General features: G+C 37.7%; 1 protein-coding gene across 4 annotated transcripts in view; it reads right to left on the bottom strand.

Annotated features, from left to right (window-relative positions):
• Positions 1 to 12,975, bottom strand: part of LOC127456764 (transcriptional protein SWT1-like) — a 40,570-nt gene that overhangs the window by 3,462 nt on the left and 24,133 nt on the right. For 2 of the 4 annotated variants that reach the window (XM_051725342.1, XM_051725344.1), the window contains exons 16-18: positions 11,590 to 11,656; positions 11,225 to 11,292; positions 111 to 1,192 (exon numbers count right to left, since the gene is read on the bottom strand). In XM_051725342.1, coding sequence (XP_051581302.1) covers positions 1,105 to 1,192; positions 11,225 to 11,292; positions 11,590 to 11,656 — 223 coding nt within the window. In that variant the 3' untranslated portion in view covers positions 111 to 1,104. Of the gene's footprint in view, positions 1 to 110; positions 1,193 to 11,224; positions 11,293 to 11,589; positions 11,657 to 12,975 lie in introns of those variants that run through there. The other 2 variants (XM_051725343.1, XM_051725341.1) reach the window with 2 other exon arrangements.

The raw sequence follows: 12,975 nt of genomic DNA on the forward strand, positions 1-12,975 counted from the left end.
TAAATATTACAAAGAATTTAGAATATTACACATGAATTTTTATTTTTATTTTGAGTGCCTTAAATTATTAAAAATTAAAGAACATGAACTTCAAAATAATCTACTTCAATAATCATGTTTTTAAATAATCACATCCTGCTGAGTCCTGCTCAGTAACCTATGAACGTATCTTGCTCACGTCATTGAGCATTAGTGTAATCTCAAGATGGCTATCATCACTATTCCCCTAATCCTGCAAGGCCTCTCAAGCAGTGACGTCACAGTGCTGCTTTACAAACCAGAAACCTAGATTAACATCCTCCAGTTTAATGTGACAAAAAATGCCACAACACGTCATTATTGATAAAACATTTTAATCAAAATGAAAATAGATGTAAAGGAAAAATATATTCTTTTTGAAATACTTTAATACAAATAAAATATATTTACAACTCAAACTATCTCAAAACCTGAGAACTGTATGGATTAGACTGAATAGATCTTAATATTTAACATTTACGGAGGTATTTTCAGATCTCTGTACAGGTGTGATCACCATTGTTTTTTCCCCATAGAATCAGTTCTTGTTCAGACAAACTGGAAGTCATTCAGGTTGAAATCAGAGAAAATCAAAACAGCAGTCATAAATTTTGCCCTGAGGTTGGTGTTGGTGCATTGCATCTTCAGTGGCAGAACTAAGAGTTATGTTGAAAATAAAACGAAAGGAAAGCAGCCAACCCAATGTCTAAGTAAAATGAACTGATGACTGCTTTCCAGGTAGACTTTCCTGGGCTAGACTGATGCCCAGAAAAGTAGGCTTTCGACATGACCACTGTCGCACTCACTAATATAATTATGGAAAGCCTTGGAGGACTGATGAGACAGTATTGTGAAGTAATATCTCCGTTTCTAACCAAATACATAACCTGTTACCACAACAGCCCATGGATGTCAGAAGGATTTTGAGCAGAGTGGCAGGGCCAAGACAGGAGAGTTAGCAATTCTTCCTACCCTCAGAAAGTTTAAAGCACCAAAATTACACAACTTTCTTTATTCATTGCTAAAAGAGTGTGTGTTTTCCCACCAGGGGCATTGCTGTCAAAACCAGGTCATGTCCAAACATCTTCAGGGCCAAGAACTAAGAGCAGCAGCACAGCGATCCAGATTTGCTGTCAGTTCAGACAGCTGCGAACAACCCACACACAGCTTCTCCCTGTGAACAGACACACACACACACACACACACACACAGAGAGAGAGAGAGAGTAAGATAACACTTTTGTACAATGTTTCTAAACCCATATTGATGAATAACTGAATTCCCTTATCAGACATTTTCATTCAAAGACTTATAAACAAAAAAATAATGTGGAAGAAAAAGGGGATATTATCTGACCTGACAGCTTAAAAAGTGTTAATGTGTAAAAACAAGTTTCTATATTAAACTTACACGCGAGAAAATGCACAATATACAAAATATAATATTTCACCCATTTCCGTGATATCTGTCAAGTAGTAGAGACATTTTATACATGGAATTTATAGCATAGATGCGTGGACATTGTACTTTGGCTTCGCTATACGCAACGCAGAATTTAAATTCATTTAAACCAACTGATCTGTTCAGGAGACTCTGTGCTGTCAGTAAAGGGTTAAACTTTTGACGTAGGGAGTCATGTGACAAAACAACAATGGTTGGCAGTGATTGGATGACGCTGGCCATTATATCAGAATTAATTATGCTAATTTCTGATGTAAAGTCTGTAACGTCTCAAAAACATGAATAACCAGCTCTCCTGCAAACATAATAAACAATTTGATTTAAAAAAAAAATCTGACTTTCTATAGCTTGGTATTATTTAAAATTTCACAACTTAGTCCCGCTGTACACATATGTTGCCATACATTTTTATGAAAACTTTTTGCTCTAGGAAATGTTTTTTTTTTTTTTTTTTTTTTTTTTGCATGTTTATCAGGTGTTACTAGTGACAAATCAAAAAGGGAAATGGAAAATACACACAGCAGTCACGCTCGGGTCTCAGGAGGATAAATAACACAATGCATAAAATGCCTATATTAAATGACATTCTTCATTGTTTTGTTCCATCTGGTGCAAACAGAAATAGAAATAGAATGGATGAAGGTCATCATCAATTAGCAAAACAAGTGCTGAAGATTTGATCTGAGTAAACATTTGTGAGGTGTCCTTGATTGTTCCTGCTGTTTCACTTCACACAATATAACTTCCACCCCAGAGCCTGGGCTTACAAACAGGAAGTGGAAGTTTTGTATGCAGGAAGTGAAAGAGGACAAGGGAAGGTGACTTAAAAGATTCTGCTAAGAACTAATATAAAAGGATATTTATTACTTAATAAAGAAGAACCTCCGCACACCTGGTAGATAATCAGCAGCTGCGTGGGAAAAATGGAAGAGAATTGACAAGATAAAACCCTAGACATCACTGTTGCTTGTAAAAAGCAAAAAAAATTTATTGACACGTTTTGGTCACGTGACCTTCATCAGGTATTTAAAATTGTTTAAAAGGTATTTCTTGTTTATCCTGTAGATATTTATTATTCAAATAAGTTGAGGTTAAAACAGAGGTCTGCAGCCTTTTTTGGGTGGACAGAGAGACAGACTGTTAGATATTGTATAAAACGGAGTGTTGCATTTTTATCCCAGACTATAATTACATGCGTATAGTACCATACAATGTATTTACATACTTTATTGTGATGCTTACATTGCAAAGCCATCAAAATAATCATTATTAATGTGCAGAATACACATTTACATTGGAACACAACAGTCAGCGTATGTCACCATCACCGTTCTTTGTATGAAGATGCAATGAAAGTGGTGACTGAGGCTAACATTCTGCTTTCTTTTGTGTTCCACAGAGGAAAGAAAGTCATGCAGATTTGGAAAAACATGAGGGTGAGTAAATGATAACAGAATTTTCATCTTTGGGTGAACTATCCCTTTAATACATTTTAATGTGGGAGGGACAATGAAACAATTTACTGAACTTTTGATTTGTTTTAAGTTAACTTAATATTGTATTTTTTTAAAGCATATTTTCATTTTTACAATAACATGATCAAACAATAAATGATGGTGCCCATGTTGAAGACCCCTGGCTTAAATAATAATGCTCTGCTTTGTCTTAAATACCACCAATTATAAGGGTTCCTACATGGAGAATTAATACAATGCAATCTCACTCTGAGATAGCATGCAGTGGACTCTATATGTCAACAGGAAGTGATTGACTGACACAAAATTGTTTCCCATGTTTGATTCCAGTGTGATTCTTTGGAAAGGAAGGTGACATGCATTTAAACAATTGCCAAACCCTCTGACTCAGAGTCATACAGGCCAACCTCTTTCTCTCCCTGGTACTGTTGTTCACAACTGATTGGAATGAAGGCCATTATTGTGTTTCTGTGCCTCTATCTTTTTCACACTTTATCTCACACTCCCTAACTCCCTTTCTCTAAACCTGTTGCTGCTTGTTGCTTCATTTTCTACACGTCTTGTGTTCCCTGATGAACATTACATAACAAATGAAAAAAACTGGAAGGAATTCATGCACTTGTTTTTTCCCCTAGTGCACGCCCTCTTCTTCAACAAATCCCGTTTATGTAATGGAGGGTACGGTGGAAAACAAGAGCATGTCTGGACATGGATCGTTGCCTTTGGTTGTTTTGCTGGCTTTTAATATATGCAAATCTGTCAGAGTGCAAATTGTAACTAGATACACTCACTAACACACACTGAGCAAGAAACATTCAGATACAAAAAAATACTGTCTACAGGAGATCATGCATCATTTTGACTGAGTAACAAGGAAGCTGAAATCTTCCTAAAATGGCTTAGATGTTGATCTTCAATACATTTTGATCTCATGTTTTGACAACCAAGTTTCAAACCTCATCTAAAAAGCAATACACATGCTAGGTTACAAAAAAACTATGGAAATATAGATCTGTCTGTGCCCTCACCACACTCCACTCTAATATGTGGCTGTAACCTTGCTTGTTCCAAACCAAATTTTTTAAATATTACAATTAATAAAATAAATCTTAAAAGAAATAGTTAACCCAAAAAGAAAAAAATTCGAATTATGTTCTCATCATCATGTCATTCTTTATAATGCCATTTTTTCCAAGGAACACAAAAAGTCCAAAAAACACAGAAAACACAATAGGGCAATTCCATGGAAATGTCAACCACACCATGGAAAAATTTTGTTTTAAGCAAAGGAACAAACCCCCTTTTAAATTGTCAAAGGACTCTTACTTTCACTTTTTTATAACAATAATTATTTTCCAGAAAGACAGGGAAATGTCTGAGAAATATCCAGGGAGGAGGGATGCACTGTCGCAGAGTCCTCGCCGCTGCCATCCGCCAGGGGAGCTGGAGGAACCACGGCTGTCTGCCAAGAAGGGGAGGAGCGGTTCCGTTCGCCAGAGGGCAGAGGAGCACTAGAGGACCGGGCGGCAGCGCGTCCGGGAGCCGGCAAGCAAGTTCTTCTCTCTCTCTCCTCTCTCTCTGTGTGTCTCCGCTCACCATTTCCCTCTCCCCCCACCTCCCCTCGTCTCTCCCCCCCAGGTGCGCAGGAGGCGGAGTGGACCACCAGCTGACAGAATGGCCGGAAGGGCAGCGTCTCCCCACCCCCATCAGACCGGTGGTGCCCCAGCCTGAATCGGGCGGGGGAGGAGTGTGAAGAGGAGGAGAGCGTGGCCGGGCCATGATGGAGCACGGCCGGCGCTGAATCAGCGGGAAAGCGAGATAAGGGGCTGCTGGAGAGGCCAGTTCGAGAGAGAGAGAGACGCACGTGGCCGCATTGCATGTGTGTCTGTTCGTTTATGTTTTATGTTGCTTTATCATAAAAAAATGTATGTTGACTGTTCAGCCAGTTCCCGCCTCCTCCTTGCCCAGCCTTTACTCTGTTACAGTGAACTAACCTTTTACGCTTATATAACTGAAACAATAATTATTTAAATAAGTTCTGTGGCTTTTATTATTTCTGTTACTGTGCATTTCAATTTACAGTTTTTACAAAGTGTGTGGTCTCCCAAAAACTTGTTTCCATTTTTGTCACGTCCGTAACGCAAGTTCATTTCCTGATCTAAATGGGTACAACGGGTAAGGTGTTTACATGGTGTGTGAAATCGGCGTAATGGGCAAAAATCTACCCGTGTCAACAGAGTTATTCAGAAGCCGTTTATGGCCTTTACAGCGATAAAGGAATGCGATTTATTGCATTTACATGACCGCATGCGTTGTCGGCTTATTAAGCATAATCGGTGTAAGAACGTGCATATAAACACGCTCATTGAGTACTTTACATGTGAAGTTTAATTTTACGTTATCACTGCAAATATCACATCCGTAATGCTGGAATTGACCAAAAAGCACAGAAATATTTCATTTCAGAGCTGTGGTGGAGGGAAAGGTTTTAGTGAATAACGACTTAAATTTCTGCCTGTTCGTCACACAAAGCTATTGTTTGAATTTATAAGACTTGCAATATAGTAAGCAAGTAATATCCAGTGGTTCCCAACACTGGTCCTGGATTATCCCCAACACTGCATGTCTCCCTTATCTAACACACCTAATTCAACTCATCTGCTCATTAGTAGAGGCTCCATGAGCAGAATTGGGTATGCCAAACCCAAAATGTGCAGTGTTAGGGGTACTCCAGGACCAGGGCTGGGAGCCTTACTACTTACTACAGAATTTCCATTTTTGGTTGAGCTATTCCATTAAAATAACGAACGTAAAATGTAATATGCACTAAGAGTGTTGATTGCTCAGTGGCAATCCGTGGTGAATGCATGAAGCACACTATTCCTTCTGCCTTGCAATTATCCACTTGACAACAGTGCTGCTATGGCAACCATACAACACTCAGTAGCTCCCCATTAAGAGCAAGAAAGCTGTCAAACAGCACAATGAACACTTGATGAAGCCAATCTGTAACAAATCAACAAAACAAAACATAACACCACAGAGACGGTACTTGCTTAAAAACAAGCATGATCATATCTTCAGACAAAAGCTCTGGCAGCGTCTCAGCCGTTGTGAGTTGACAGCATCAGTGCAGTGTCTGGTTGCTTAGATATGAATCCCTGCTGTGAGATTTGACAGCTAAAGACAAGATGCTCATGCAAGTTTTACAAATACACTCATGAACGAAATCAATGAATTCAGGTATCACAAAACATATAGGGGGAATTCACTAAAGCCATCTTTACACTGCAAAGGTGGCACAGAAGCTGCATCTGAAGTGGCATTTAGTATTTACACAGACTGTTTAAAGGTGCTAAGAAGTAGCATAATTGCATTTACACAGCAATTACAATTAAATAATGTTATGAGATTCATGTTTTACATATAAAATTATGAATATAGCAATATGAAATGAATGAAAATATGCAATTATACTTTTAAACAACGTTTAAGGCTGCTCTGATGCTGCATTTCATTTACACAGAACCAAAGCAGAATTGCCTTTTATACTAGTGGCTGGGGTGGGTCAGAGCAGGCATAATTAGTCGGGCTTTTTACACAGAATTTTGAGGAGGTACAGAGTAGCCTTAACTAACAATGAAAAATGTTACAGTGTGCACCCGGCTTAAACTGGATTGCGGGTGGTTAGTGAATACGGTTTGTGTGAAAAAATACCACGCACAGCGGTGTAACTGTTTAGTGAATTTGCCCTTTACTGTTCCTTTCCATTACAGACTACTCCCAGGGTTCATTTTAAGGAAATCAATATGACATGACATGACATGCCCAAATGATGCACAGCTTACATCATGTCAAATGTCACATGACCAATGCCAGTCAAAAGTTATGAAAGGTTCAGCGAGGCAAAGCCTGATTGCTTATTGAGACCAGTGCATTATGTAACAGGTTACAATCAGGCAACTGATAACGAGAGATAATATGTACAATACATACATAGAAACATATGTAATATGTATTTGTACATGTTATCCAACCTGGCACTCTAGTATGGGTGCGTGACTAGGTCATTTTGTTTTTGTGTGCTAATATACGGTACCTGACATTACTGAACAAACCCAATAAAGCAGTCTTTGAAATGTGGATTAGTACGTGAAATGAAGTCACAGAGTTCTGTGTGTGTAAGGTGATGAATGCTATGTGTCGTGGCTTAATGACCCGGCAGAGGTAAGTGAGCCGCTAACAATCAACTGTCAACTGCTCTTGAAATTTTCGTGTGTTAGTGTGTAGCTAGCTACACATGGTTGATAACGTTAATCAATGAACCTCTTCTCTGGCCCTGAAGACAATATCTGACTGAGCCTTGACAAACACAAACAAAGACACTTTGCAAGTGGCGATCTCACAGAAATAACTGCCTAATTAATCATTACAAATTAGAAAAGCATTAACAAACCGGAAGTGAGATTTGGTTTTTAGGTGTCATTGTATTTTTTTTTTTTTTTTTTTGCTAAAATATTTTTCCAAGCAAAAACAAAACATTTGACAATCAATGGGAGGTCTAGACAGGTATTAAGTGGAACACAAGCCCTGCTCACAGCACAACAAACAGATTGAAAAAAAGCTGGGTGAAAATGAATCTCAAAGTAAACCAACTCCCTGCCTGCTGTCTGAAGTTGTGCCTTATTCCACTCTCTTGTTCCCTATGACATGAATCAGTATATCACAAATAAAAATTTGGGCACTAGCAAGGGCTACGATCCACTAAATGACACTGATGACTTCATTACCTGTGACACGTTTATGAGATCTCACATTAATACATAGCTGATATTTATCAACAACATGTATAAACGGCAACATGCATAGACATTGCAGCTGTTAAAAAGTACCAAGTGCCATTCTGAAATATGCACTTTGTCCTGTATTTTTTTCTTCACTTCAGCAAAAACTATTTTTATATAGTTTTTCTTTTTTTTATATATATATAGTTTTATATAGTTATTTACAATATAAATATTAGTACTCTATTAACAGAACATATGTAAATAAATAAAATAAAAAGGGGAATGTCTTTTAATCTTCTTGTTACAATAACAAAATACCAAGAAAAAAAGGCTTTTGTCTTTATACACCTACACTTGCGCTCATCCTCTGACTTGAGAGACTTTAGAAGACATGACGAAATTTCTGTTAAGTGAATATAGTTAGCAACCAATGCTCTATGGCTGAGTTTCCATTTAAATGTTTCACATTTTTAAAGTCAATTTCTAAATATATGACTAAAGAAAATGTGAATCATTACACGTTTTCATCGACTACCTCATGCACATTATCTTGATGGAGCCTGCATTGTCATGATAGAGCAGCCAAATGACGTCCTTGCTTCGGGGAGAGTTTAATTTGGGGCACTGAAGCAATTGTACATCGTTTTATTAAATGCTGCCAGGAGACACTCAATGAGGGTAATATCTCATATAATGAGGGCTGAAATGGCTGTTATGCCTATACGCCGTCAGCTTCCGTAAACCTGAGAAAGCGTGCTCAGAACTGTTCTGGCGGTTTGTGAGGACCCACTTTAATGACCAGCTGTGGGTTAAACACTTCCAAATGTCAAGGGCTGTGTTCGAAAAATTGCTTTATTGTGAAAAGGAGCGGAAACACGTGCACAAATGGCCAAAACACGTGCTCGTTTTGCAAATAAACCGTTTCCATCACCTTAATACGAATTTTGGCTTATGCAAATCTTTAGAAAATCCACTTCTGCATAACACAAACTTTTATGTGAATTTTGAGAGTTTATGCGCATATCAAGAATTTCCATTCAGGTTTTCATAAGCCAATTTAACATTTGTATAAAAACTGTTGATAGAAACCCAGCAACTAACTTTTATGGTGCATTCTGGGAATTCATAGGAAATATATGGAATCATATTTGTGCCATTAGGACTTCAATTTTAATTTTAGGACTTTATTTTAATTTAAAGGTGCACTCAGTAAGTTTTTGTTCATGTCGTCTTAGACTTGCACTGATACCTAGTGGCCTGGATACAGCATTATTCAAATGAAATATTTTTCAGTTAAATACTTAACTGAGTAGTATTCGGCTGGCCATGTGATCCTAACATGGCACCCGCCATGAGGGGACCCTCTCCATGTAGAATAAAACAGCTTTTTATTAGGTTACTGATGGGACTGAAGTCTTTATCTCTTGTGAGTAGTATTGATTTATCACATGCTTCAAAACTGCAATTCATTTCTTAAGGAGTACAGCTTTTTTTTTTTTTTTTTTGAGGAAAAAATTACTGAGCTCACCTTTAATATGTTTACTTGAAATTGAGTTTGAATTTTTTAACTTTTCGCTTTTTAACAAACTTTAAAAATCATATGTATGTGGCACGAATTCAGATCTTAAAATTCAGATTCAAATTTTTAATACAGTAATTCAGATTTTGTTTTTTTAATTTATAAAAAGTACAATTCAGGTTTTATATTCAGATTCTGGTAAATTTGCTGAAGACATCTGGATGCTCAGAAAGAGTAATTGAGCCTGTATGTAATCAAATTCCTTTTTGAACAACCATAATGCAGCTCACAGTCATGTTTGTAAGAGGAAGTAAGAACAGTGGTCAAATAGTGGCAATGTGGGATCTAGTTGTGCCATTCAATACATATGAATTTCAAGTTTGATGTAATTCAAGTTTGAAACCATATAATACATTTCAAGTAAACTTATTCAAATTCAAGTCCCAGTGGCACAAATATCATTACATATAGGGAGGTCTCTGGGTCTGATCAATAGTTCAATAATCTTTCACTTCATTCATGTTAATTTAAATTATTTTCTTTGTAAAGAAATATTGTTTCTTAGGACAATTTCAAATTGAAAATTTAAATTGCAAAAAAAAAAAAAAAAAAATTTGTTGTGCAGTCTGGAATTTGTGGGTTATTAGTGCAGAAATAGTGCCATCCTGTCTGACACAAAGATCTTAGGGAATGACGTGGCCATTTCCTCATGCTTAGTCACAGTCTCTCCCTCAGTAACAAGACAGAGAACCACATCCTACTGCAAATCCAATTATTTACAAGTGCAAACATATTAGAGACTTTATTTAACTAAGGGTAATTAATATCATTAACATGTAGCAAATATTTCACACTCCTTATTTGCCTGATGCAACATCAAAATCAGCACATTGGTATTGTGATCATCTTTGAGGCAAGATAGATCATTCAAATGTCCGACTTTCCATGTGAGGCAAGTTCCACAAACACCTCTGTGCACTATGGGGAATATATTGCGGAATATCATTATCAGAATGGTTTATACATGTTAACGACTCTGGGGGAAAAGGTGATGTATTATCAAATACACCCTTTGTATCATTAAAGCCCTCCTCAGTGCTAAAACTGTTCACTTTAAATCACACTTTCAACATAACCTGTTACTGCACAAGTGTCACAATAGTGAGAATTAGTGCACAGCATGCAGCGCAATGTCAGAACACTTCATCTATTCAAAATAAAGACCTAAACCATAACGGGAAAGTACAGGAAAAAGATTTACTGTTCTCAACTCAGCATAAAATAAAGAGGCTTGAATCGAATTACAATAAAACAACACTTTTAAGCATGGTGCCTTTATATTTTGCCATTCAAAAATGGCATGTTTGAAATGGCAGGCATGACATCCAGGATTCAGACAACTGTCATCTGAGGTTTGGGCAAGCTGGTGATGCAATAACGCTCAGAGAGTGGAAAGTAAATTTTCCTCTGAGACAATGGATACCTGCTGAAACAAGCACTGACCAGAGAATAGTGCACTGAGCTTCAGCTATAGGGCCTATCTGCTTGTTATTCCCCCAAGAAGGAATTTTGTCATAATTTACTCTAGTACTAAATGCACACAAATTTCTTTCTTCCGTGGAACACAAAAAATGATGTTAGGCAGAATGTTAGGGACTGATAGCCTCGGTCACCATTCACTGTCCAACTTTTTGCCATACAATGAAAGTGAATGGTGACTAAGACATAACATTCTGTATATATCCATTTGTGTTCCACAGAAGAAAGAAAGTAAAATGGGTTTGGAATAGGTGACAGGTGAACCATCCCTTTAATTATGGTGGGAGGTGTTGAAATGCTAAGAACAGAACAAACTGCATCGCGCACGTAGCCAGTTTACGAGTGCAGTATCATCTGTGAGTTTGATTTACAGATAAGCTAACGCATATAACCGTTCACTCAATCTCACATGACTCTGAACTAACCGGTACTCCTGTTGTGAGAAGCAGTCAAACAGGTCCCTGGCAGTGAAACGTGGTTCCAGAGCAGCAATCTGTAATCAGAAAGCATGTCTTTTAAGTACACAGAGTACACATCAACACGTCCTTCTGTAGAATCATTACTTATTGAGAATGCTTTGTTGATTTTGGACCTCTTGGCGGTCAGTTATTTGATCCGGTCAAGACAATGAAGTAGTTCTTCAGGCCTGAATAAAATATATTTTCCCTTTGGAAATGCATTAACTATGGGGCATTGCAAACATTACTAATGCTGTAAACGCATGACTAGTTAAAAGCTAATGTGTGGCCGCATATTTTGCATAATACTGCCACAGGGCTTTTGTTCTTACCTCACTGACTTGAATAATGGAGAGAAGTGACTGTGCATCTTCAACACTGCTATTCACAGACAATAACCTATAGAAGGAGAAACCTTTATTAATCATGACTTTCAATATCACATTTAACAGGGATAAAGTCCCACCTATGCAATTACTAGAAAATGAAGAAAATTAACAGTGTATATTATTTGTGGTTATTGGCTGATATGTTTAAACCATTTATCCAATCAGAATCCAGCTTTTGATTTCATATTATACAACAGTTCTGGTCCTCTAATCTGATTGGACCAACAGTGTTCCAAGAGTAATATTTAATATAACAGCACTGGGATGCTTCACTGTTTGCATCACTCCACTTGTCTATGTTTGTGGCATTCCAGACAGGCTGTCTGTCTGTGCATTGTAACACACAACGGTTGATCCAGTTAATGGTTGAATGGTTAGCGGAGCAAAATAGACTAAATAAGTGCCGACTGTACTGTATACAAGCAATATTAAATACTTTACATTACTGAGTATCAGCATGGCGAATATTTCCACAGAATTTTTAACTGATGCTGGATTGATACTCAGTAAAACAGCACTCCGCTCGTGTGATATTGCTTGAATGCATCAGTGTAACAATGCAGGTTTCTACATTTTAAAAGACCATTTCCTACACTTTTGTAGCACCCTGCAAATCCCTTGATGGTGAAAAATGCATCGGCTAAATGTCAAATTTGTTAGTATGTTATTAATGCATAAAACGATCTGTATGACATTGGTTAACATGGAAAACATGGATTTAAACAGACACATGGTGAAATGCAAAAAACAGCTCAAATTTTAAAAAGGCATCTTAGAACTTAGTTGAACATGTTGAAATGGCAGCTACAGGCCATGTCTGTACTCCCTGAGATGCAGACTTCAGAGACAATACACAATCTCATCCAGGCACACACTGTACATACACACACCTGCACTGAATTCTTTCTATCAATAACCTATGACAGACCCAGGCAGAGCTGAAACAGAGACACTGGTGGAGAGACAGTGAATGCAAAAATATAACAGCATGGACTGCAAAGAGAGGGAGAGGGAGGGGAAGGGGAAAGGAGGGACAAGAAGAAGAGAAGTAGAGTAATTAAATGGGCAGGATGAGAAAAGCCATTTTAGCAATACAGTCTGAATTATGCATACCCTTCTTCATTCAGGGGGCATGGACGACAGAAAATAAATAGCGGTTCACACTTGTGTGTGTGTGTGTGTTGGCTCTGATGACTGATCTGTCTGCCTTCCGCACATAAAAACGAGTCTAGCCATATCCATGGCAACCGGCCCTATTCTTGCTTCAAACCTTGTCTTCTCTGAAACACTTCCCTCCATTTCTCTCTCAAATGCAAGGAGAGATGTAAA

Source organism: Myxocyprinus asiaticus, chromosome 19 (assembly GCF_019703515.2).
Source record: "Myxocyprinus asiaticus isolate MX2 ecotype Aquarium Trade chromosome 19, UBuf_Myxa_2, whole genome shotgun sequence".
In the NCBI taxonomy this organism is placed as follows: domain Eukaryota; kingdom Metazoa; phylum Chordata; class Actinopteri; order Cypriniformes; family Catostomidae; genus Myxocyprinus; species Myxocyprinus asiaticus.